Source organism: Tiliqua scincoides, chromosome 5, assembly GCF_035046505.1.
Source record: "Tiliqua scincoides isolate rTilSci1 chromosome 5, rTilSci1.hap2, whole genome shotgun sequence".
NCBI classification, from domain to species: domain Eukaryota; kingdom Metazoa; phylum Chordata; class Lepidosauria; order Squamata; family Scincidae; genus Tiliqua; species Tiliqua scincoides.
Window position 1 is genome coordinate 126,845,334 of NC_089825.1, and position 25,245 is coordinate 126,870,578.

The window sequence follows — 25,245 nt, forward strand, 5'->3', positions numbered from 1 at the left end:
GCCGTACCCGTCCGTTGGCGCTGAGCGCGCATGCGCGGTTGTTGCCCTCGAGGAAAATGGCGGCGACGGCTTCGCTGCGCTCACATCTCCCTCCTGAGGTGCTTGGCAGGAGTGACGGGCGGGGGGGGGTGACGCGCTTGGGGGGCGCTGACTGACTGAGGCGTGCAGAGGTGGGGGGGAAGCAACAGAGAGGCCTAGTGGAAGGAGCCCTGTCAGCGGCAGCGCCTGAAACGGGCAGGAGGTGCTTGGGCGGGGCTAGAGGCCCGGGGGCGTGGCTTTGCGGAGCTGTCTATCTTATGCGGTGTGGGCGGGGCTTAAGGAGCGGGGGCGGGGCCTTTGGAATGCAAGTGGGCGGGGCTTCTTCGGTGCGACTTAAGCCCCGCCCACGGATGGCGCGGGGCCTGTCCAGTGACGCTTAAGCCCTGCCCACACAGAGGTGTTAGGGATAGTTCTGGGAGGGAAAGCACAGAGACAGTGGCGTAGCCAGAGGGGGGCAAAGCACTAAGTTTTGCAGGGAGTCACTTCACAGTGTGCAAAGCACTAAGTTTTGCAGGGAGCCTCCCTGTGGCGTGCAAGCAGACCCTCTCCTTCCCCCTCGGAGTGGCGTTCGCCTCAGTTTTGCTTCCCCACCCGGAATGGCTCCAAAGGGGAGGGGAAGGGCCGCTTGCACACTGCAGGGAGGCTCCCTGAGAAACTTTGTGCTTTGCCCCCCTCTGGCTATGCCACTGCAGAGAGGACAAGCAGAGGGGATGGAATCCCATCCATCCTCCCCCGTGCCGTGCCTGCTTCTTGCTCCTTTCCCGCTAATGCCACTTCATTCCTCCTTTGCCATTTCAGTGGGGAAGCCTCAGCGGCCCTCGGATGGTGTCCTGCAGCGCTCCACCAAGCGTCTCCTCCCAGCACAGTTTAGTCTGCACTCTGCACGTCTGAGTGTGCCTCCCCTTCCCGTCACATCCTCCCAACTCATGCCATGGCGGAGAAGAGGACGTGCCCGACGTTGACCTCTTCCATCCACAGCGAAGATTTCTTGAGCGACATGGAACTGTTGCCGGCCACAGTGCCCACCACCCCAGTGCAGCAGGCCCCTCACTCCCAGCTGGCCACCCCCTATGCCTCCAAGGTGACAGCGCAGCTCTATGCATCCTTACAGCAGAGCCGGCATGCTGAGGCTCAGGCCTTCTCCCATCTGGAGAATCAGCATAACTTGGGCTTTGCCAGGGCAGTGGAGGACCCCGAGGTAGATTTGGACACTCTGGCCAAGGAGCTGAGCCTCCAGCTTTCAACTAGTGTGGAGGCCAGTGCTTACAGGAAGGTGAGGAGCTGAAAGACCAGACCACTTTGGAGGAGCAGGCTGCAGCCAGACTCAGGATCAAGCTCATTCTCTTTCTTTCCTGCAGGGCGGTGCTGCTGAGTCCCGCCATATCTCAGAGATGGAGAATGTGCGCTGCCACCTGCAGAGCATGCTTCGTGAGTCCAGGGATGCTGCAGACGGTGAGAGTGAGGGAGAGAGGGGGAGGGCCTGTGGTGCAATGAGAAGCCTTTCCCACATCCCTAGCCCCATCATGTACCTATCATCACAGGGTCCTCTGGGAGGAGCCTGTTTGCTTATGGGGAGGGCAGGAGACAGCGACAGCATCAGCTTCTTGGCTGAGAGGCTTCCGCCACTGCTGTCACCACACAAAGGTGGGTGCTGGTGGGGGGGGGGTCTTTAGGCTATGATCAGGTAGGCCTTCTGATGGCTGTGCACCCTTACTCTGTGCCTGAGCTGGCCCACTTGGAATGCCACCTCTGTAAAACCTTCCTTCTGCTTGAGCTCTTTTACTTCTCTTCATGTTTCTGAATTTCTCACCAGTGCTCAAGCCCACTAGGTTCTAGTCCCCTTCTAGTGTCTGAGTTCTCTCCCATCTGCCAGTCTTGCAGCGAAGTTGGGAGTGCACCATGTGTTAGTCTGTTCTCAGCAAGGCTCTGCTTGATGCTAAGAAACTGAAGAGCAAGACTTCCCCAATTGCTCTGTCCTCAGCTCTCAGTTCTGATGTGGCAGGACTCTTTGAGCAACGCTTATAAGTCAATGATGGACATCGCACAGCTAGCCTGCCCTCTTCCAGTGATACTCAGCTGTGGGAAAGGGAGTAGGTTCTATCTCCCATTGTCTGCCCAGCCACCCTCTGTGACATCTGCACATGGGAATTCTCCCTCTCTGTCTATCTGCAGGGGAGGCCATTGGAGTGGGGAACTTTGAGCGGAAAGACGACGATTCCTTTGAGAGCGACAGCACGGCAGCCCTGCTCAAGTAAGAATATAGAGCCATGCTGGATCACGCCTAGGGCCCACCTATTCCAGCTTCCTGCTGGCCAGAAGAGGCCTCAGGCAACAAAACACCTGTAACCTGTTGCCATTTCTTTGCATCTGGCATTTGGAGAGAGGCTACCTCTAAAACCTGGAGGCTGCAAACAGATCATTACTTGTAGCCTGGGGTGGACTTTTCTTCCATCAATCTGTCTAATTTTTTCAAGGCCTTTAGGCCCGATGCTATTATAATATTCTGTGGCAAGAGTTCCACAGATTAATTATGCACTGGTAAAGAAATATTTCATCTTATCTGTTTTGACTCTCCGGCCAGTCAATTTTAGGGAATGTCCCCTGGTTCTAGTATTGTGCAAGAGGAAAAAGAACTTCCCTCTGTCCACACCATGCATAATTTTATATGCTTCAATCATGCCCCCCTCAGGCACCATTTTTCTAGAGACTGAAGAGCCCCAAAGGCTGTAGCCTTTCCTCGTAAGGGAGGTGCCCCAGACCAGTAATCATTTTGGTCTCTCTCTTCTGCACCTTTTCCATTTCCACTATAGCTTTCTTGAGATGTGACCAGAACTGGATGCAATATTCCAGATGTTGCCATTGATTTGTACAATGGCACAGTAATATCAGCAGTTTTATTCTCAATTCCTTTTAAAATGGTCATGAGCATGGAATTGACCTTTTTTACTGCTGCCGCATGCACGGTATGCTGCATGCCTTCATCAAAGCTGTCCATCCGCACCCCAAGATCTTTCTCCTGAGCCGTCACAGACAGCTCAGAATCCATTACTGTATATGGGAAGTTTTGATTTCTTACCCCCCCCCCCCGGGCATTACTTTACACTTACTTTCATTGGAACACATCCAGCATTTTGCTGCCCATTCCCTGAGTTTGGGGAGATCCTTCTGGAGCTGATCTGCTGCTGAATATTATTTCAGGTCATTAAAAACCTTTTTATACCTTGGACCAGTTGGTATCACCCTGTTAAGTGAGGAGCTCCTGTTACACACAAGTTGCTGCCTTGTCAAGGGCTAGATAAGGGATCCCTAAATAAACAGCCAGGGGGTAATTTTTAGGGCTAGCCAGGGCTCTCCGGATTGTCTTTTAGTTGGTTGTACTTGGGGCCTGTTTGACACAGTGAGGGCGCAATCCTAACCAACTTTCCAGCATTGGCATAGCTGTGCCAGTGAGTCATGTGCTGCGTCTTGCAGTTGGGGGGCAGTCATGGAGGACTCCTCAAGGTAAGGCAATGTTTGTTCCCATACCTTGGAGTTGCATTGCCCTTATGTCAGTGCTAGAAAGTTGGTTAGGATTGTGGCCTGAGTTATTCTGAATTCAGTTCTGTCTTTGTTCTCGTATTCGGAGGATAAATGGAAGTGCCTGTCTGTGGTAGTTTGTCTTATCAACACTAGCAGGCTTATTTTCTGAGTGGAATTCACAGTTCCACAAAGAAAGAGTGGAAAAGAAATGTCAGAAGAAGAGATGGCTTGTTGGATTGGGGCCCTGGCAGAATCACTGTGTAAACGAGGGGGTAATGTGGCTAACCCTGACATTTAAGCTCCAGGGCACGTACTAGAGTTGGAGAGGTGGGGACTGGCTGGGGCCAGATTTCCTGGGTTTTTCATCTGCACTTAATGGCTTTTGCAGGAAAAAAAGAAGTGGGGAGCGGGAGCAGGGAGAGGGCTGCTCTATGAATGACATTCTCCTTGTTGCTTTGCCCCAGTGCCCGGCCCCTACAGGAGGTGTCTCCGCCTGGCTCCTTGATGGGCTTTGAGGAGCTGTTCCCACGCTACACCAGCCTGCGCCTGGGCCAGGTCCAGGTCCGTGAGCATGCTTCATATGCCGATGCCCACCTGCTCAAGGACTCTTTGGGCAAGGAACAGGCCCGGCGGAAGGTGAGTGGCAGAATGCTGCTGGGATCATCTACGTGGTAGGTTTGCAGATAATTGGTTTGCAGAGGATTTTCTGCTGGAGCAAATGGGCCCCAGCCTGCAGTCTTGGCCTGCCAGCTTGCTTGGATAATGTCCAAAGTTGTTTTCAGACATATTTCTCCCAGACCAAAAAAGGCTTAGCTGCCTGAAGCCTCCTTCATAGGGAAAATAGCCTGTGGAGGCCAGTGTCTGGCTGAAATCCTGTATACATTTACCTGGGAGTAAGTCCTACTGAACTCAGTGCCTAGGACTGCATTGATAGAACGGCAGGTTGGCCGGCAGCTCTTCCCCTCCCTCCTTCGCTCCCACCTACAACTCCCACCTGAGCCTTTCCTAAGGGTCAGGATTACTGCTCTGCATTTGGCAGCCAAAGCTTCTTGAAGGATGTACCAATAGGGCTAATGTGGGGGAGGGGTGCATGTCATGTGATCTGCGACTTTAAGCAACAGCTCTTGGGCTTAGCTGGCATCATGGCTTTTAATGAGCTTTTTGTCCTCCCAGCCACGTGGTCCCCGTTCACCCTCATCGTGGGCGTCTCTGCCCATGGGAAGGAAACAAGAACAGATCCCAGTCAGCCAAAGGGCCTTTGTTCCTGTCTGGCATTCCATGGGCCAGCTCTCCTCGAATGCCTGATAAGGGGAGAACTTGAGAGACTTTGCAAAAGGTTAGAGCCAGCACTAGCAATTAGGGAAAGGGCTGAGGAATCAGTGTTCCAGCTGTGTTCATCCTAAAGCTCCTAAGAGAGTCCAGGAGTCCTGATCACTTCCAGACCTGTCTCTTTTCCTCAGTGTCTGGCATGCGTGTTCAAGGTCTCCGTGTGCCTTCAGGCAGGGAACATCATGCTCTTTGTAGAAGCTAGTGTCTGATAATTGCAACTTGAATTTTTTTAAAGGAATTTTTTAGCCCATATGTGTGTTGGCAACCTTCAGTCTCGAAAGACTCTGGTATTGCGCTCTGAATGGTGGTTCTGGCACAGCGTCTAGTGTGGCTGAAAAGGCCAATCCGGGAGTGACAATCCCTTCCACACCGGGAGCAAGTGCAGTCTGTCCCTGGTCTGTCTCCCTGGCTATGGGCCTTCCTTCTTTGCCTCTTTGCCTCAGACTGTTGGCAAAGTGTCTCTTCAAACTGGGAAAGGCCATGCTGCACAGCCTGCCTCCAAGCGGGCCGCTCAGAGGCCAGGGTTTCCCACTTGTTGAGGTCCACTCCTAAGGCCTTCAGCTCCCTCTTGCAGATGTCCTTGTATCGCAGCTGTGGTCTACCTGTAGGGCGCTTTCCTTGCACGAGTTCTCCATAGAGGAGATCCTTTGGGATCTGGCCATCATCCATTCTCAATATGAAACTAATTTGAAAATAGAGGCAGAGTGATCTCAGAGCTAACCAGGGTTTCCAGACATCTTCTGTGTTCACTGATGTGTTTTCAGTTTACAAAGCAAGGACACATACTCACATTCTCTTACTAGTTAAAAGCAAAATGGAGCTGTGTGACATGATCCTGAGGATACAGTTCTTGTTCAAGAACAGCGGACATTTCTTGTTCGGTTAAATCAAGCCTCATCCAGCCCAGCAGTCCCTGAAAGAATCGCAGCTGCCTGCAGATGATCAGGGGCTCTCAGGAAATGATCCAAGCAGCCACACAGATCCCCCTTGCCCACCCCTGCCTCAAGCCATTCTCTGGTGGGGCAGGCAGCTGAAGTGTGGCATGGCAAAATCTTATTAAATTATTGTGCTTATGTCCTTGGTCCTCCTCCAGTCTTCCCTGGTCTGTGTTCAAATCCTCCACACACACCTCCCCCCACTACAATTTGTCCTCAGAACTGCAGAGGATCTCTAGCTCTCAGTCCTTCTAATCTCTCCTTTCTGTCACAACAAGTGTCTTCCAGAGGGTGGGTGAGGAGTGGTGGTGCACAGAGAAGAGTTTAACCCTGGCCAGAAGGGGACGCTGTCGTGCTGCAGACTCAACCCATGTGCCAGTGACATGAGCCTGACCTTGCAGGAGCTGCTGCCAATCTCCTTGCCTGGCTTTAAGCTGCTTGCTGGGGTGGGTGGAGGGTTGACCAGCCCCCTCCAAAGGCTCAGTTTAGTCCACTAAGCCTATTATAATGTAGCCTGCCCTCCCTGGCCCAGGTGCTGCTTGGAACCCAAATAAAGCTAGCTGGCATTTTGCCTTGAGACTCTGACTGCCGTTCCCAAGCGTCCTTGTGACTGCTGGTGCAAAAATCTGGGGAATAGAATGCACAAACACCTGTTCTTTGGGGGCAGTGGAGAGCTGGGCTGCACTGACGCCTACGTTCCATGGCCTATAGAATAGCCTGACTCTGATGAAGAGTTACATTAGCACAGCCAAGCCTGAACGCCAGAACTGAACATTTAAAGCATCTTCTCTGACTCACAGCCCGATCCTAACCAACTTTCTAGCGCCAATGAAGCCACAGTACGGTCCCAAGGGATGGGAACAAACTTTCCTTTACCTTGAGGCCGCTGTGACTGCCCCCCTCATAGAATGCAGCACGTGTCCCGTTGGCACAGCTGCATTGGTGCTGGAAAGCTGGATAGGACTGGGCTGTCAGCCTACCTGACAGTCATGCTTTCTGAGCAAGGAGTCTTTCTTCCTGCCAGATCCCAGAGACTGGTTGTGGCTGTCAGGTGGTGAGGGAAAGGGTACATGTTCAGGTAAAGCGACTTGATTATGCTCTCATGTATTTCAAAGTTGAGCCTTCGCACTGAAAAGGTTTGGGGAACCTGAGTCCCTCCAAATCCTGCTTAACAGACTTGAACTCCTTTTCATTTGACACTGAAGGTGAATTCACAAAGGCTATATTTTGGCACAAGGGTTTGCCACAATATGATTTTGCCCATCAGCTTTTGCTCAGTGAAATTACCTTGTGAGAAATGGAGGTGGGGTGGGAGAGAGACTTGCAGCCATACCAAAGAGGAGGGAGATAAGTGGAGCATGTGAGAACCGGAGTGGGTGGGAAATGCCACCAAACCCCTTTCCAGCCTCAGAAAGAGAGTCGTGTCAGTGCTAGGGTCTCCCATGTTACCCTTGTCACTGCACTAGGGAGGCCAGTGGTCTCCATAGGGACAAGCAGCAGCTTTAGGCATTTCTACCTGAGAGACAGGCAGTCTGATGAGCCTACTCTGGAAAGGCTTGTTCATGTGAACTACAGACTGACCCCTCCAATGTCACTGAACGGGATCCTCCTTGTGGAAGCTGGGCTCTGGTAACCAAAGCTCAGGCAAGCAGAAGAGAAGTAAGGCACACCCTCTTGGACAACCTGGAGCGTGGCATAAAAATCAGTGTCTGTCCCAAACCTGACAGCCAGATTTTCTTAAAAAGATTTCCATCCCTCATGGCTATGGAGGGAAAAAAACGGAAACATGAAGTTTGGGGGGCCCTTGGGCAGAGCTGGGTCTCGAGTTTCTAGCACAGTGACCTCTCCTGTGAATGCAGTTTCCTATCTCTATAGCTCAGCCCCCCCCCCAGCACCCAGACACTCCAGCCTTCCACCGCATCAATCAATCAATCAGTCAACAGTATTTATATACTGCTTTTCAACTAAAAGTTCACAAAGCGGTTTACAGAGAAAAATCAAATAACGTAAATGGCTCCCTGTCCCAAAAGGGCTCACAATCTAAAAAGATGCAAATGAATACCAGCAGACTGCCACTAGAACAGACAGTGCTGGGGTGAGGTGCATCCGAGTTCTTGACTGCTTTCTCCCCTCCCAAACTCCCTAGCACTGTGAACGGCACATCCAGACCCTGCAGAACCGCATCCTGGAGTTGCAGCAGCAGCTGGCTGTGGCCATCTCAGCCGACAAGAAGAAAAACGGCATGATAGAGCAGCTGGACAAGGTAAGAGGAGAGGGGTGCATGACCACGAGTGGGCTGGAACTGGCGAAGTAGGAGAGAAATGAGGATTGGGGGTCCTGGGGCAGAGAGAGAAGCAGCTGACCCCGCCATTGGGAGCTAGCTTTGCTGCAGTCCACAGCTGCATCTCCAGTTACCAGAACTGGGACAGTTCTCTGCCTGAAGCTCTGGAGAGCCACTGTCCATCAGAGCAGGCAGGGCTGGTTGAGATGGACTGCTGGCTTGACTGAGTGGAGGGCAGCTCCAGGGTCTTCCAAGTAGTCCCGTTGCCTCAGAGGATTCCCTCTTAAGAACATAAGAACAACCCTGCTGGATCAGGCAAAAGGCCCATTTAGTCCAGCTTCCTGTATCTCACAGCGGCCCCACCAAATGTTTCAGAGAGCACACAAGACAACAGACACAACCTGCATCCTGGTGCCCTCACCTGCATCTGGCATTCTGACATAGCCCATTTCTAAAATCAGGAGGTTGCACATCATGGCTTGTAACCCGTGATGGATTTTTCCTCCAGAAATTTGTCCAATCCCCTTTTAAAGGCTTCCAGGCCAGATGCCATCACCGCATCCTGTGGCAAGGAGTTCTACAGACTAACTACACCCCGAGTAAAGGAATATTTTCTTTTGTCTGTCCTAACTCTCCCAACACTCAATTTTAGTGAATGAGCCCTGGTTCTGGTGTTGTGTGAGAGGGAAGAGAGCACCTCTCTGCCCAATCTATCCTTCCCATGCATAATTTCCAAAGGGGTCCAGCCTCCTCTCCCCAAACCAGAAAAAGTAACTTCTCTCTTGTTGCTACTCCTAGAGTGAAACAGAAGCAGGTCGAGAGCCCCTGAAATGAGCAATCAGTACCTGTGTAGATCAGAAGAATTTGCCTGTGTTTCTACTTCCAGTGCTCAAAACATCTTTCAAAGGGAATACACTACTCAGAGTCTTACAGAGAAAGAGAGAGAGAGTCTGTGTGTGTGTGGGGTGGGGGGCAGCCCTGGACTGTGACATTGATGGCAGATGTGACATGCGGAGGAGAGAAGGGGAACTGACCAAACTACAGTCCATTTATAACTTTCTCTTTGGCCAGTAGGCAAGGGGTCTTTCCAAACAGGGCAGCCCTACAATCTACCCCAGTCAGTTTACTCCGACTGCCACTGTGGGAGGCATCTGACAGAGCCTTTTTTCCTCCTCTCTGCAGACTCTGGCCAAGGTGGTGGAGGGCTGGAACCGGCACGAAGCTGATCGAACAGCAGCACTGCGGAGGCTGCAAACAGAGAAGGAGGCAGCAGAGCAGGCGCTGGGAAGGCAGAAGGAGGTGCGACTGGGGCAGGACCTCAGGGCTGTCTGCTCACCTCTCCCATCACCTTTTGATGGACGGCACCGGAGGCTTTGTGACTCTGTGGTTTGCAGCTGCGCCGGATCAGTGGTGTGGCTCATGCACCCCAAATGGCAGCTCAGAGCCAGGCCTGCTTCTCCCTTAAGAAAACATCCACTACTTCTTTTTTTTAGAAAGTGGCAGAAACAGAAGGACACCTCCAGCAAGCCCGGGCCGTACTCAGTCGGGAGCAACAAGCCGTCAGCCTGCATCACAAGGAGAAGGAGGCCTTGGTATGTTGGTGATGGAGCTTGGTCTGCCATCGTCCCTCAAAGCTGCTACAATACATGTGAAGTGAAGAAGCAGTGAAATAGGAATTGTTTGCCTTAGAAGTAAACACATGTAAGAGCTTCCATCTTCTTGATGTCTACTCCAGGTTCAGTGACAGGTTGCTGGTCCCTCCAGGTTCAGTGACAGGTTGCTTCTAAATCTCAGTTGCAGGGGAGTATTGGTGAGAGAGAAGCACGCCTTCCTCCCTGACTTGCGAACTTCCCCAACGTAGCTGTGGGCCACCATGTGAAACAGGATGCTGGATTAGCGGGTGGTTTGTTCCAGCAAGGCCTTAGAGCTGATCCTAGCCCTAACCTTTTGTTAGCCTTTCTTATCTTACCGAGTCTCATGGCTCTTGTGGACAAAGTCTGGCACTGTGTGACTGGCACCCGTGATAGGCACAAATAGTCTTCTCACAGCCAGGATCCTGACTGCTGGCTCCTGAGGGCAAACACAGGGGGGTGACTGTCTCCCATCGTGCGCTGCTTGTGCCACTCCTGGAGCATTGTGCTGGGGCTAGCCTGACCTTTGATTTGACACAGTGAAGTAGGAGCATAGAGTTGGAAGGGCCTCTCAAGGCCATCTAGTCTAACCCCCTGCTCCAAGTAGGAAAATCCTCTCTAGAGCATCTCTAAAAGGTGCCCACCAAGCCTCTGCTTGAAGACCTTCAGCAAGGGGGAACTTGCCACTGTTCCATCACTGAACCGCTCTTACCAATAAGCATTTCTTTCTGATGTCTAGCTGGCAACTCCCCCCCCCCGCCCCATCAGATCTGGCACTTTCATGTCCAGACGGACACTCTTGTCCTGATCTATTCACTCCCCCCCCCCCGGCAGGAGGAGGAGAAGGCATCTCTGTCGTGCAGGTTGGAGGCAGAACATCAACGCGCCTGCAGCCTGGAGGCTGAGTGGGATCTGGAACGCCGCCAGCAGGAGGCCCTGCGAGCCACCCTGGAGGAGCAGCAGAAGAGCTGGGGTCAGCGGGAGAGGCAGCTGGAGCAGCAGTGCCAGGCTCTGCAGGAGGAGAGCCGCATCCAGCTGGACAAGGAGAGAGTAAGAGTGGGGCTCCCCAGGCCTTCCTATGCTCCTGCAAGCCTAGTTTGAAAGGGTAGAAGAGAACACTTGTGGAGGACTTAGAGGGCCCTTCTTCTTCCCTCTTTAGTTAATAGAACCTTGCCCCCCCATCTGCCTGTTTGCAGGAGCACAGAGTGCCACTGAATTGGCCAACCAAGTCACACTCAGCTGTTGACCTTGGGGCTTTCAGCTGAACATGCCGAGGGCTGGGCTGGGCTGCAATCCTGAACTTGTCCTAGTGAGGAAGTCCCTTAAATTCAGTGAGATTTGCTTCTTTATTACATAGGACTACCCCCCCAAAAAGCAAACTTTTTTAAGTTGCCAAGGATGGTTGAATGAATTTAGGATATTGGGTGCAAAATCCAAAAGTGGCATCAGTTTTGCCTGATTAACTCATATTTTGGGGGTACAGCATACCCATGTTAGTGAAGGATTCAAGCAGCTTCCTTGTGAGGTAACCGTGGCATAGGCTTCCTCATGAGGAAGCGGCTGGAATCTGCATATAAGGTGGCTATGCTGTATCCTCAAAACTAAAGCTAACTGGGCAAAACCAGTGCCGTTTTTGGATTCACCACCCCAAATATACCCAAGAATAGATCTACCTTTTAGGGCAACAAAATGTGTGTAGGCTCATGTTTTACAAGGCTATCAGTGTGCTTGGCTCTTGGCAAAGCACTGGAGGACTTCAGGGTCCCTGCCTTGAACAATGCAACCTTTGATACAGGGAGACCACAGAGGGAGGTGGAAGCAGGAAGTTCATGGTTAAATTTCACCTTTAGAGCCAGCAGGTGGAACTTATGGTTTGGAAGTAGATGAATGGGGTTGATTAATGAATGAATGAGGCAGAAAGTTGATGAGGATATAAGAATGAAGCAGCCCTAAAGATTCAGGTACAAGATGTAAAAATGCAGGCACTGACACCCACCAGCATCCCTTGTGCCCTCCGTTCCAGCTTCCTCGACCCTTTTCCCAGAAACTGTCTCTCAGTGAAATAGACCAACCTTGTCCTGACTCCTCTGTTCCACATCTTACTTGTTCACTGGGGTTTGCTGGAGATGGACCTGAGGAGGAAGAGACAATAAACAAGGAATCAGACTATTCTAGAACTCTTGAAATAAGATAAGGAGTGCAGACCTTATCTGGCATCTTGTTACAAATGTCTGCATTAGTCTTCCTTGGTTTCAACCCAACCTCTTTTCCTGGAGAACCCAGAAGACTCACAGCCCAATCCTAGCCACACTTTCCTGGGAATAAGCCCCTTTGACTCCAGTGGGACTTACTTCTGAGTAGACATGCCTAGGATTGGGCTGTTATTCCCTCTTCTGTCCACATGCATGTGTTGAAAGGGTGTGGCCTCTTTTGGTTAAAGGGCGGGGCTGACTCTGCCCTTGCCCAGCAGCTGCAACCTCTTACTCTGCAGTTTGCTATGGGGTCTCAAGAGTGGGAAGAGTTGCAATTTGTTGACCAACCCTGTGTGAAGAAAAGGCAGAGACCTCCCAGATCAGTGAGTTATGGGGTCAAGAAGTTTCACCTCCATCCTAATGACTTTGTGGTGTGAACAGCTGTTTGTGGGTTGCATCTGATCTAAGCTCACTGGAGTAGTAAAGCTCTCTGTGACCTTCTGCACCTCCTCAGTATTCTTTCTGCCTTCAGCATTCATTTTAACATGCGGGGTTCTCATCGATGTAGAGAATAGCTCGAAGTATGCAAAATTTGTCCTTAGTAAGTTTCAATGTTTCTGATGGTCAGAGGCAAGTGCCTTCCCTTCTCTAATCTTCTGCCTGAGATAAGAGCCTTTATCTTGACTCCTGACCTTGTGATCTGAGGGTTAGATGTGGAGACACAATACAAAAGGGGGCATGTTCTGTTCAGAATTACTTGCCTGCTATCTTTAAACTGGGGGGGACTAGAGAGAGAGAACCCACTTACTCTCCTTCCAAGGCTCCTGTGTACCTTGTCCTTTAAAACTCTTCCAGTCACTGTGCCCCTTACTAGGAGAGCTTCACCTGGTGGATTTTTGCCTATGAGGCAGTTGTTGCAGCTAAAGACGCTCCATTGGAAAAGGAAATGGAGGGAAAAAAGGATTTATTCTTGGATGTAGTCCAATAGATTAGTAGTGTAGCAATATTTTAAATGAAGTAAGTAAAGTCCAGTTTCTTCTCCTATCTCTGTATCTTTAGTCTTGCTATTCTGGATTCACAGTTTAATCACATAACACATTCAGACATGCTGTTTGTGAGGAGGTGAAGCCATAGAAGAATACCACAAAAGAAAGTCTCTTATGTCTGTCCTGCTCCCCCTGTTTTGATGGCTCTGAAAGGTGCATTCAAGTGCCTGCAAAACGTAGTGTTTTGCACCCTTTCTAGCTGCAGCACTGTGCCTGCTTGAGTTTCCCTGTTCCTACTAAAATCCAAGGAGAGGCAAACAACCCACACAGGCAAACAGCTCTTGGTTCATTCCAGATTAATTCAATTAAGCACTGAAAATCACTTCAGAGTCAAGGCATTCTCACAGGACATGGTGTAATAATCTGGAAGTCTTTGCAGATGTGGTCATTGCCACTTAACAGTCTTTCTTTGCTTTCCCCATCTGCTTGAGGACAAGAAATGCCACAGGGAGAACTTTTCTACATTTCTGCCATTGCTGAATTTCTCACCCACAGAGCCATTAAAGGCACAAGAGCATAACCTAGGTACAACGCAAACACTTTTAAAAGCCACATCCAAAGCATTCTGGGAGTTTGTTGGAAGTACCTGTGGTCTCCATAGCAGTGGTGGGACAGCAGAGGCATCGATATGTGACATTTTTTTGCAGCTGCTGTCCCTTCCTCCATAATAAGCAAGGCTCTCATGACAACCCATGTGACTGCAGCCACACCAGGGGGACAACTCAACATCTGAACAGCTGGACCAGTTTACTGTTCCTCTCAAATTGGGGGGGGGGGGAGGAGGTAGAGAAGAGAGAAAAGGAAATGAGATTGAGAATAGCCATGTGGAAAGGAGCACCAAGGAACTCCCCGGTTGGGTTTTAGGAGAAACAGGGAAACTCAAGAAAATGAAAGTTTAAAAATGGCTCAGATGCGGTGTAATCTGTCTCGGGAGGGAAAGGGTGAGGGTTGCTATTGGTGTCTTCAACACAGGTTTGGCTCTTTGATCTCCCCCTTTCCATTCATTTTACCCAGCTATCTTCCTTTACCTTTTCCCTCCTGTATCCAGGGGTAGTCAAGACCAGAGCCCGGGGTAGCTTCTGTCCCTTTTCAGAGTACAGCCGACCGCATTTTGCCCTGGGTGCTGTTTCAGTGCCGCACAAGGCTTGCGCTGCAATATTCACCATGATTCTTGGGAGTAAAGCCAGATACCTGCAGTGGCTTTTACTTCCAAGCCATAACACAGGCTGACACACTTTTTCCTGTCTTAAAGGTTAGACCTATTCTTGGGTATATTTGGGGTGCTGAATCAAAAAATGACATGGGTTTTGCCTGATTGGCTCTGTCTTCGGGGTGCAGCATAGCCATCTTAAATGTCAATTCAAGCAGCTTCCTTGTGAGCAAGCTGATAATATGGCTGCCTCACGAGGAAGCTACTTGAATCAGCATAGGCTATGCTGTGTGCCCCAAACTAGAGCCAAATAGGCAAGACCCATATTTTTGGATTTAGCACACCAAAAATATCCCAAATTCAACCCACACCTGTAATGATATACTCACACACCCTTCAGCATCTGTGGTAGGAAGTCATTTGGTTTTCTTTAACTGTGTTGCATGTTATATATTATTTTCAAGGCTCTAATTCACTTTTCATATTGGCTACTTCAGGTTAGGAAAGAAAGGCATGATATAAACTGGGTAAACAAATACATGTGGCACCTAGCATATTCTTGATTTCTAGAACCAGGAGAGCAGTGGGGAAGTTCCCTTCACCTGTGCCAAGGGAGAAACCGGCCAGCCCCTGTTGGTGTGGAGGCTAGAGGTGTTCTGCAAGAGCCCCCTACTTCTGTGTGTGTGTGTGGAGCCTTGGCTTGCGTAAGTCTCCCAGCGGCTTCTCTTCCTGCCTTCTGCTCTTCTTCCCCCTCACCCAGGCAGCAGCCCAGCGTGAAGCCCAGAAGGCTGCTGACGCCCAGTGTGCGCTCACCTCGGTGCAAATGGAGGTGCAAGGATTGGAGGCCAAGCTGGAGGCTGCATGCCGAGAGCGGGACAACCTGAAGATGGAGCTGAGTTTGGTCAAGGTAACGGAGGGAAGGAGGCATTTTCCTGGGGGGTGAGGTGGGAAGAAGTGCAGATGAGTGGTAAGTTTGTTTCACAGCAGCTCCTGCTGCTTCTCCAGCCTCTTAATGGGAGAAGGTGCCTTGCCCCATGTGCTGCACCTGCCTTCTGTGCTTAGAAGTATGGAATTATCCTCCCAAATGTCATCTGGAGTCCCCGGCTGACCCACATACAGCCTCTTGAATGGTTTTCAACTTCAGTTTGCGCCTCCTAACTGCGCTTGTGCGAACTCCGTAAAGACCAGCAGCATTTCCAGTCCTGATGCAGCACTAGAAGGTTGGGGTGCACGTGGCCTTCCTCCGTTCCTCCTGTTCTCTTCCTAGGCACGTTTTGATGCACAGAAGGTGAAGCTGGAGTCGGAGCTGAAGGTGGCGTTGGAGGAGCGGGTGACAGAGCGCCTGGCGGAGGTGCACGAGGAGAGCTTGCGCCAGATGAGTGCCATGCGGGAGCAGCACAGGTGGGAGGGGCCCCTGCTGTCTGTACCTCGGCTGCTGGGCGGCCCCATTACCACATTGAGCCTTTTACGTGCCATGTCCATCTGCTTTGTTCTGTGGCTTCACCCCATCGGTTCTTCTCCAGCTGTTCTAGCTGGTGGTGCTTCTTCCCTTTACTGGGTCAGAATCCTCTCAACCCCCTGTCTGTCTGGAAATCCTGGCCCTTCCTTCACCCCAGCTTCTGAGATTCCACTGTTGGGACTTCTAGCATTATTTTCAGGCTTTTAGTAATTGCTTCTTTATTAGACAAGATATTATGGATTTTTCACACCTGTAATAAAAGGCACAGTCAATATTAAACAAAAGGCTTTAGGCTAGGTCTGTGTATACGGTCTCCTGCCGGCTTTTGTATGTGTTGCTTTTGGCCTGGTGTTGAATTCTGTTGCTCCATTTTTATGGAGTACCATTTTGGGAACAGCAATGCTGAAAAGCAGCCAATCAATGGAAATGAGAGCGTGTGGGTACCCATGGACACGTGCAAAAAATGCACGGCGGTGTCTGTGTTCCCTGCATTCTTCTCTCCCTGGCCTCCTTCATGCCTACACCTTGTGTTCTGAAGCAGCTACAGATAACAACAGGTGCAATCTATTTCGACTGCAGTATTGTGGGTGGGCCCTTAGGTGGAGGGATCTCCCACTCTATGGTACAGTATTCCTTGCCCGGGAGGGGTTACCAGGGAAATCCCTTTTATTCTTATTGCATGAGCAGGCAGGGCACCTTCCTGACAGCCAAAGTAAAGGAAACTTGATTTATTTCCTGCCCTGTTGCAGGGCAAACCTAATATTCCAGTCTTGGGCGTGACTGCTTGGAAGAAGCAGTTCAATGATTCCTGTCAGTTCCTGTCAGTTCAATGATTTCCTCCACAAAATGTGCACAGAATTGTGCCCCAAGTATCCTGGGGGTATTTGCCCGTTCCTGGAGTCTGTGGCAGCAGCATAGGTAGAGGGGGTGTGGAGCACTAAGTTCTGCAAGGAGCCTCCCCTATGATGTATGCCTCTGTTTTGCTCCCCCCCCCCCAATGGCTCTGAAGGGGAAGAGGCTCTTGCTCTGTGCTTCTGTCACCAGGTTTGCTCTGTGGCTCTGGTGAGTAATGTGGAGGGGTCTCAACTGCCCTCTTCCCCCCTTCCCTTGGCAGGAAGCAGTTGTTGGAGCTAAGCAGTCACCACGAGAAAGAGCTGGCCAGCCAGTTGGCCCAGTTCAAGTCTGACCTGGCGGAGAGGGAAGAGCGGCAGAGGCATCTGACTGAGAACTACGAGCGCAGGTATCGAAGTGGGGGTTGTGTGGAAGTCGGGAGGCAGGCAGGGGTGGGGAGGTCGGAAAGAGTCCAAGCAGGAGCCGAGAGGGAGCTCTTTGGAGCTACTGCAGTCCTTTTTTATGGAAATGTTTGCAGGGGTTTAATTGCACGTTTTACTGAACAGCTCACTAGTGTGTAAGTGGCCTTGGGGATCCTTCTGCAGTGAAATTGATTTTGGGAGATGTGGCTTAGAGTGCCTTTCTCTCTCTTGCAGTGCCCCGCCCCCCAGCTCATGGAGTGTTCGTCCTTCTCCCCACTTCTGTGTTGGACTTTGGGGGTTTTTGTGTGTGTGTAAGCAGATGCCCCAGGAATTCTGGCTTGTGTCACGTGACCACAGTGGGTTTTTGACCTTGTTTCTGTCCAGGCTCTCCAGGCAGCTGGAAGAGATGCGGGAGCTGCAAGCCAAGCAGCGGCGCCTGGAGGCACAGAGGGCCGAGATGGTCAGCCAGTTCCAGGCCATGATGCAGGCTCACTGGAATGAGGCCCTGCACCTCTTCACCTGCAGCAGTGCCTCCCCCCAGTCCTCCGCCAAGGGCCAGTTGCAGGTGAGTGGGCTTCCTGCCCAGAAGCTCCAGGCCCATTCTGGAATTGGGCTCCAGACCTGACTCCTGGAATTCCATGCTCCATCCCCGACACCTGGCTGAAGTGCTCAGGAAGAGCTGTTGTGGCAGAGGAAAGGCCACCGATTGTCCCATGCTCACATCTTACCTGTGAACTCAGTGGCCTGAGGCCTTGCTGTTGCCTGTCTCAGCTCTTCACTGGTGGTATGGAGGTCATGTTAACCTAACTTAGGGCCTTTCCAGTGCCAGTGTAGCCCTGAAGCAAGGGAACAAATGTTCCTTGATCTTTAGGAGGCTTCTGTGACTACTTCCCTGCTGCAGGATGCAGTGTGTGCACAGTTGGCATGGCCGCCTCCGTGCTGGAAAGTTGGATAGGATTGGGCCCTTATGTTCATTTTGTAGCCTGTAGACTACCCTGTATCTGACTTGCTTTGAAACAGGATTCTGTTACTTGAAGTGCACCCCCTTGGAAAATATAGAGAAGTGATGAGTTCACAGAACCTTCCGCTTGATTCCGAATTACCAGAAGAATAATTTTCCTCTGCTTGTTCTGTTGTGCCTCACGGGACACACTGGCTGGATGTTCCCTTCAGAGTGGTGTGGGACTCCTAAATCTTTGCCTTTCTCCCAAAGCAGGCATCCTCGAACCCAGACCGTGCCTCTGACCCGGAGTTTCGGAAGCCCTCGGAATCTCTCAACAAACACCAGAAAGCGGAATGTCCTGGGAGCAGCCAGGGCGGCGGAGACTGTGAGAGGCCTGGGTGGACCCAGGCTGTCCCTCTCCATCCTAGGACTCAAGGCAGCAGCCTGCATGGGCCCTCAGAGGGCCCTGAAAAATCCATGCAAGACCCCTACCGAAACTTTCTCCCCCTGCTCCCCGATGCTGGGCGCCTCTCCTCAGAATTCAGCCACATCCTCAGCTGCAGCCTCCTCAGCCAGCAGGGCTTTCAGCAGCTGGAGCCACAGGTGGACCACACAAGGATGGAGTCAGGTGTGTGTGTGTGGGGGGGGGCGGGAATGGCGATTCATCCTCTCCTCAGAACTGCAGGAGGGTGCCACAGCAGTTTTGAGTGAAATAGGTGGGTTCTGCCTGCCTGGGTTTCTTGGGGCAAATCCCCAAGTGCATGACTTGCGTAATGTCTCACCTCCCTGTGTGAATTATACTTGGGGATCTGAAGGCCTTAGGAGTGGACCTCAACAGGTGGGAAACCCTGGCCTCTGAGCAGCCCGCTTGGAGGCAGGCTGTGCAGCATGGCCTTTCCCAGTTTGAAGAGACACTTGGCCAACAGTCTGAGGCAAAGAGGCAAAGAAGGAAGGCCCATAGCCAGGGAGACAGACCAGGGACGGACTGTACTTGCTCCCAGTGTGGAAGGGATTGTCACTCCCAGATTGGCCTTTTCAGCCACACTAGACGCTGTGCCAGAAGCACCATCCAGAGCGCGATACCAGAGTCTTCCGAGACTGAAGGTTGCCAACACACACACTCAGCAAAGAGATCAAAGGTGGCAGGTGACTTGCTTAAGGCAAGCTGCATATTTCTATGGATGTTTTAAGCCTGAAGCTTCCACACTTTCTCCCCTGCAGGTTTGACTTTCCACCCTGAGAACCTAGCAGAGCACCCGTTCACAGATGACACGGATGAGACAACCACGGAGGTGGTGGGTAGTGAGGGGGGGACTCCCCAGCACAGCAGCTTGGAGAGTGGCGGTCGGGCCCCCCAGCCTGACTTAAATTTCTGCATGCACCTGGTATGTGCTGTCATGCTAGTTTCTGTTCCCTCTGTCCCTTCCTTTCTGTCTGGCAGGGGTGGGGATGGGGCGGCAAAGAGATGGGAAGCAACAGTAATGGAAGCCCTCACAAGGGTGGATTAAATTGTTAAATTAATTTTTAAGGGTGGATTAAAGAGTTAAATTGTTAAGAAAAATGAATGGTTAGGATTGCATTTCCCATTTTGAAATGCACACTTTTCCTAACCAGCATGAATGCTGCCTCCCCTGCTGGGTGTGATCCAAGGCTAGTCACTGTGTCTCACGTTAATCTCTCTCACCTGGTGGTTGAGGATAAAATGAGTGGGGAAGAAGAGATGGCTGATTTGCTCAGAAAAATAGAGTAAAATGCAATTAATATTCATGCCTGGCTTGCTACCCCAGGATGTGGTGACTGTTAGTGGAAGCACTAAGTTTTGCAGGGAGCCTCACCATGGCGTGCAAACGCCCCTCCCCCTTGGAGCCATTCTAGGCAGTGGGAGCAAAACAGAAGTGAATGCCAGAATGGCTCTGAGGGGAAGGGGCTGTTTGCACGCCACATTGAGGCTCCCCTGTAAAACTTAGTGCTTTGCACTAAGGTGGTGTCTAGCTATGTCACTGAGCTGGAGTTTCATCTCTGTTCAATGTGACTGGAAGGAGGTGTGCCCATTCTGAATTTTAAGTCTTGTTTTTTTTTTTTAAAAAGACCTGTAGTGAGTTTGTGTGATGTCAGGGTAGAGAGCCTGGGCCCCACACATGAGGAAGTTCCTTATTTAAATCTTGCCTTTGCCCCAGGAACTCAGAAGGTGACCTTGGGTGAGCCCCTGAGCTTCAGCTCCCCAGCTTCCACTGGGGGATACTAATGCTTAAGAAGGTTGTTGTAAAGATTGCATTGAAATAATATGCAAGAAGCACTTTTCATGTTCAAGAAGAACTATATAAATGGTACGTGGTCTGCTGTGATGGCTGCTAGTTTAGATGGCTTTACAAGGCCAAAGTCACAGAGGGTAAGTCTATCAATGGTTATCAGCCATAACCTTTCAACTTTTCAAGAGGCAGTGTATACCTGAGCACTGGAAGATGGAGAAGTAGGGTTTCTGCCTTCATGCCCTCCTGTGGGCCTCAGAGGCATCTGGGAGACCACTGCAGGAAAATCAGAGGTTGGATGGATGAAATTTTGCTCTCATCCAGTAAGATCCCTTGTTAATATAACAGTCAAGGCCATTGGGCCTTAGCGAATCCTCTGAAACCTGTAGCAGTGCAGTCCACGTGTGCTATAGAGTTGGATGTGCTTGGAAGCAAGAGGCGAGTTTCTGCCTCCCTTGCCTGGCGCACATGCCAGGCTGTTCAGCGAGGTTGCTTTCTTTTGAGTGCGGAGGCTGAAATCTTGTGCATGCTTATGTGGGAGGTCAAAGGAGGACTTGCCTGGTCCTGGGTGTGTGTGTTCAGGCAGAAGCATCCCAAAGAATCTCTTGAGAGCAAAGACGGGTGTTTTGCAGGCAAAAGGGCCCCCAAAGAGAAACAGAGCAGGCTCGTTCCTATATTGCTTTTAATTTTAGAAGCCAGGTGTCTTTCTCTCTGGTTTTTACATAGAGGAGCAGTTTTTAACTTGGGTAGAAGGCAGTGGTTTTAAGAGATTGTCTTGGGTTTAGCATGTTTGTAACATGTCCAGATCTTGCTGAGATCAGGAGGCTTTTTTTAAAAAAAGTGACACACCTTCAATGAAAATTTAACACAAAATTAATATCTAAATTAAAAAAAATCATTGATTTTTATGCGCCCTGAATTCTTGGCTATTGATGGTGCTATAGAAATAATAATCTTTGGGGTTTAACTCCAGATCTCTTGCCATTTGCACCTTCTACTTCTCCATTGATGCTGACAGTTGGGGGTAAATCTCAGGAGAGTCTGGGGGGTTCACTTCTAACTTCTGTGCCTTGTGACTCCTAGCTGCTGGACCACTCTTCTAATGAAGGCTGTACGCAGAAGCAGGAAGGTTTTTCCATGGACAGCCTACCACACCCCGTAAACCAGGCGCAGTTTGGTAATTCAACCTAATTTCATTATTTTTGCAGATCTGTTGTAACAACTCCTTGCTGGGTGGGAGGGAATAAAACTTCCTATGTGCTAGTTTGCATGGATGGTGAGCTGGGACATAATGCATTTAGAGGAGCGCTTTTTCAGCATGCTGGGGCCACCAGCCACATAGGTAGGCACATAGGGAGATCCTCTACCCCATGAACAGTCACTTGGACTTGGGGGAGGTTTGCTATACAGGTTAGACCTCGGTATCACAGAGGATCCATTCCTGGACTGCCACGCCGCCGCGCCCCCCCTCCGCGCAGATACCAAAACTTGTGGATAATGGAATATGCAGGCGGGGTCTAATAGGACCTCCAGAAGACACTTCCAGTTGCATCCAGGAGGTCCTCTGTGGGTCCTCCAGACATGGGTTCTGAACCTGTGATGGACCAAATCTGCAGGTTCCAAATCCGTGAATAAAGAGGACCCACTGTACATCTTTCCATTGCAGCTAGGAGTATTTGGTGAGAAATTTGGGAAGCTGCAACTTTCCCCCTAAGAGTGAGTGACTAATGAAAGCCATAGCAGCTGCAGTGGATGAGGGCAAACATTATGTTAAAGGAAGAAGTTGTGTCTTTCTGATTTGTGCCAGTAGTGGGCAAGTAGAACTCATTTGTAATACCCGTAGAACTCTAGTTGTCCAGCACTCCTGATAGTCTGGCATGAAAATGCTGGCTGTATGTTGTCCAGGAGCACACCGAGTTTGGAAGTGGACTCCCGACTTTACTAGCCCCTGTGCAGATGCAGCAATAGTGGTCCTGGAACAGGCTATGGAAGCTGTTTGGGGACCACCAAAGCGACTTGGCAGTAATGTAACTAGTGCCCTTGTTACTCTAGCAATGGGGATGCTAGAGCACTGCAGACAGGATAGTTCCTCTTTGATTGTCTGGCATATTTGGCAGCCCAGAATGGGGAGAGCCAGGATGGTGCGGTGGTTTGGGAGTTGAACTTAGATGTGGAAGATCTAAGCCATGAAGCTTCCTGGGTGACCTCGGGTCAGTCACACTTTCTCAGCCTTGCCTACCTCACAGAGCTGTTGTGAGTACAAAGGAAGGGAAGGAACCAAGTACACTACCCTAAACTCCTTGGAGGAAGCGTGGTGTAAAAAATAATTGGCACCACCAAGGACCCAAAGAATATACCTCAGAATGCCAGATGCAAGGGATGGCACCAGGATGCAGGTCTCTTGTTGTCTTGTGCGCTCCCTGAGGCCACTGTGAGATACAGGAAGCTGGACCAGATGGGCCTATGGCCTGATCCAGCAGGGCTCTTCTCATGTGCTTAAAGGACCTAGGTGGTGGTTTATGGGAAGCCAACCATATTTTGGAAAGAATTTTGTAACTTTCTTTGAACAAAATGGTATGTTCGTAATATGTGCTTAAGAAGTATAATCAAAGAGGTTAGTGTCTGTAAGAAAGGGACTAGATGTTTAAATTAAGTCCACTGAGCGCCACAATCTGTACAACCTCTGTGTGTGTCGGGTTTGTGGTGTCCCTGCCAGAGAGGCGAGTCCACTCTACAATTCGACACTTTCTGGCTCCCTTTGCAGGCACTTCCCTCTCTTACCACGAACGGCCTACAGCCCTCTGGGATGCAGCGCAGCCGCCCATCAACACCATCCGTATCCAGCCGTCCAGCAGTGCTGCTGTCCACAAAACCAAAGTGCCTTTATCTAAAGCTGGCTCAGCCTGTCCGCTGGAAACAACCAGCCCCCTAAAGCAGAATCCTGGTGTGTGGCCAGCCCTGCCCTGCAAGAGGTGGCTGGGCTGCCTCTGGTGCAAGCTCTTGTTAGCCGGGCTCCTCTGACCTTTCCCCGTTTTTGTTTCTCGTCCCTCAGTGCACGAGGGTGGAATCCTGTCTCCAAAGCAGGTGGCCGAAGTCTCACACCTGCTCAAACTGTACCAGATCAGTGGGAGGCCAGTGCCTACGACTGAGGAGCTGTATAAATACTTGCATGGGACAGACCCAAATGGGTAAGCCCAAAGCAATGGGACCGATCCCAGACACAGCCTGCTTTAGAAGCTGTTGAGCAGAGCTCCGTTTGGGGGCAAGGCTCATCCAGAAATGTTGCCATCTCATATGTGAGGCTAGGGAAATGCCAATGTCCAGTGGGTTTGGATTTTTTTAACCTTGAAGGAGAGGAGGATCGAGTGCAGCAATTGTCCTCATTTTTCTTCTTGCAGCACGTTGACCCCTGTTGTCTTCTCTGTGGTTTTCACCTCTTGTGATGTCGCTTCTGGGTTTTGCAGCTCTGTTTCTAGGGCAGCTGCCTGTAGTAATGAGTTGTCTGTCCCTCTGCCGTGGCACACCAGTTGAAAATAGCTGGTCTAGTGAGTCAGGTTTGGGGGATCAGGATTCCTGGATCTTACTCCTGAGGTAGCAGCCATCTTATTTCCACTTGGATTTTTATTTCCAGCCCAGACATGAAAAGCAGTGGGAATCTGCATGCACGACGGAACCTTGATCCCAAGCTGACAGAAGCTGTGAGGAAAGAGGTGTGTGCTGTCTTGCGATGGGAGTGCAAGTACATGCTGTTGTTGTTGTTGTTGTTGGCAACCTTCAGTCTCGAAAGACTCTGGTATCGTGTTCTGAAAGGTGGTTCTGGAACAGCATCTAGTGTGGCTGAAAAGGCCGATTCGGGAGTGACAATCCCTTCCACACTGGGAGCAAGTGTAGTGTGTCCCTGGTCTGTCTCCCTGGCTGTGGGCCTTCCTTCTTTGCCTCTTTGCCTCAGTCTGTTGGCCAAGTGTCTCTTCAAACTGGGAGAGGCCATGCTGCACAGCCTGCCTCCAAGCGGGCCGCTTAGAGGCCAGGGTTTCCCACCTGTTGAGTCCACTCCTAAGGCCTTCAGATCCCTCTTGCAGATGTCCTTGTATCGCAGCTGTGGTCTACCTGTAGTGCGCTTTCCTTGCATGAGTTCTCCATAGAGGAGATCCTTTGGGATCCGGCCATCATCCATTCTCACGACATGACCAAGCCAACGCAGGCGACTCTGTTTCAGCAGTGCATACATGCTAGGGATTCCAGCACATTCCAGGACTGTGTTGTTTGGAACTTTGCAAAATGTGCAAGTACATGCACATGGGTGGAAATCCTGAAGGAAGGGCCAGTCTCGGCTCCTAGAGCAGCGAGTCCCTGCGGTCCCAAGGATGGGGTTGCAAAGCAGGGAGCCAAGGTTTAATCATTGTGCATGGCCTGATGGGATCTTGGAGGCTGTGGGTCATGACATGGCTGCTTTTTCTCTCACTCACCAGTTCCTCGTCTTTTTAAAATTTTATTTTGCTGCTTCTCTCCACAGGTGCCTCCTGCCCGCCGAATTTCAGGACCTGGCCGTGAGAAGTCTGGCACCTCTGCCAAGGCTGGGAAGAAACTCTCTGGCATGTCGGGCTCCAGCACTCGCCACAGCAGAGGTGGAGGTGTGTGGAGATGACCTCTTCGCAGCGGGACTCTTTCTCCTGGCCTCAGGCCACTTGTTCTGCCTGGACCTCCAGTTGGCCTCCTTGACCCTCAGTGCTTTGCTGCAGCTGAGAGGCTAAAAGTTGGGTACAAGGTGGTGTTCTGTTTATCTGTAAAGCACTTTGGTTCCAAATGCGCGTATAAGAGAGGTTTTCAAGGATGCAGCACTTTGTATTTTTGAAACCCTCTGCAGCCACCGTTTTGGGGCTTTTGTTCTCTGTTCTCTGGGTTTGTTGCTTAGCTTTCTCTCAGCAGAGTTTTTGTATCATTTTCTAAATAAATGAATGTTATTTTTTTAAGCAGCAGGTTCCCCTACTCCGTGTGTGTCTCTCTCTCTTTGCTGCCATCCTGCCTCCCCCAGGGTCTGTGGAAGAATTGCTCTGTCCAAGGTGGTGAGTGCTTAAAAGTCCAGAATCAAAACCTTCTTTCCATCCCATGGGCACAGCTGCCTTTGAAATCCCTGAGGCGTCTCCTTGCCTCTAAACATGATGTTTAGAATCCTTGCACTTAAATGCTCTAACTTGGAAACCTGCCAAACTGCTGACCTG

At 50.8% G+C, this 25,245-nt stretch overlaps 1 protein-coding gene across 4 annotated transcripts; it reads left to right on the forward strand.

Annotated features, from left to right (window-relative positions):
• The first annotated feature begins 44 nt into the window (after window positions 1-44).
• Window positions 45-24,996, forward strand: CNTROB (centrobin, centriole duplication and spindle assembly protein). Of its 4 annotated transcripts, none has more exons than XM_066627750.1 (20): window positions 45-98; window positions 838-1,312; window positions 1,398-1,491; window positions 2,212-2,290; window positions 4,023-4,194; window positions 7,969-8,085; window positions 9,286-9,402; window positions 9,597-9,695; window positions 10,569-10,784; window positions 14,883-15,029; window positions 15,390-15,523; window positions 16,696-16,821; window positions 17,219-17,399; window positions 18,048-18,405; window positions 18,999-19,162; window positions 21,110-21,203; window positions 22,791-22,970; window positions 23,079-23,214; window positions 23,658-23,736; window positions 24,540-24,996. In XM_066627750.1, the coding sequence occupies exons 2-20, from the start codon at window positions 971-973 to the stop codon at window positions 24,669-24,671; spliced, it is 2,967 nt and encodes a 988-aa protein (XP_066483847.1). In that variant the 5' UTR covers window positions 45-98; window positions 838-970; the 3' UTR covers window positions 24,672-24,996. The 4 variants fall into 4 exon arrangements, with proteins under 4 accessions (XP_066483847.1, XP_066483848.1, XP_066483849.1 ...); XM_066627751.1 differs by having other exon boundaries at window positions 18,051-18,405; XM_066627752.1 differs by having other exon boundaries at window positions 1,398-1,467.
• The last annotated feature ends 249 nt before the right edge of the window (window positions 24,997-25,245 follow it).

Excerpts from the sequence above, each read along its gene's own strand:
- CNTROB (XM_066627750.1), top strand. The coding sequence starts at position 971 with ATGGCGGAGAAGAGGACGTGCCCGACGTTGACCTCTTCCATCCACAGC. Across the intron at positions 9,403-9,596 it reads CGCTGGGAAGGCAGAAGGAG|AAAGTGGCAGAAACAGAAGG; the intron begins GTGCGACTGGGG and ends TCTTTTTTTTAG. Across the intron at positions 9,696-10,568 it reads ACAAGGAGAAGGAGGCCTTG|GAGGAGGAGAAGGCATCTCT; the intron begins GTATGTTGGTGA and ends CCCCCCCGGCAG.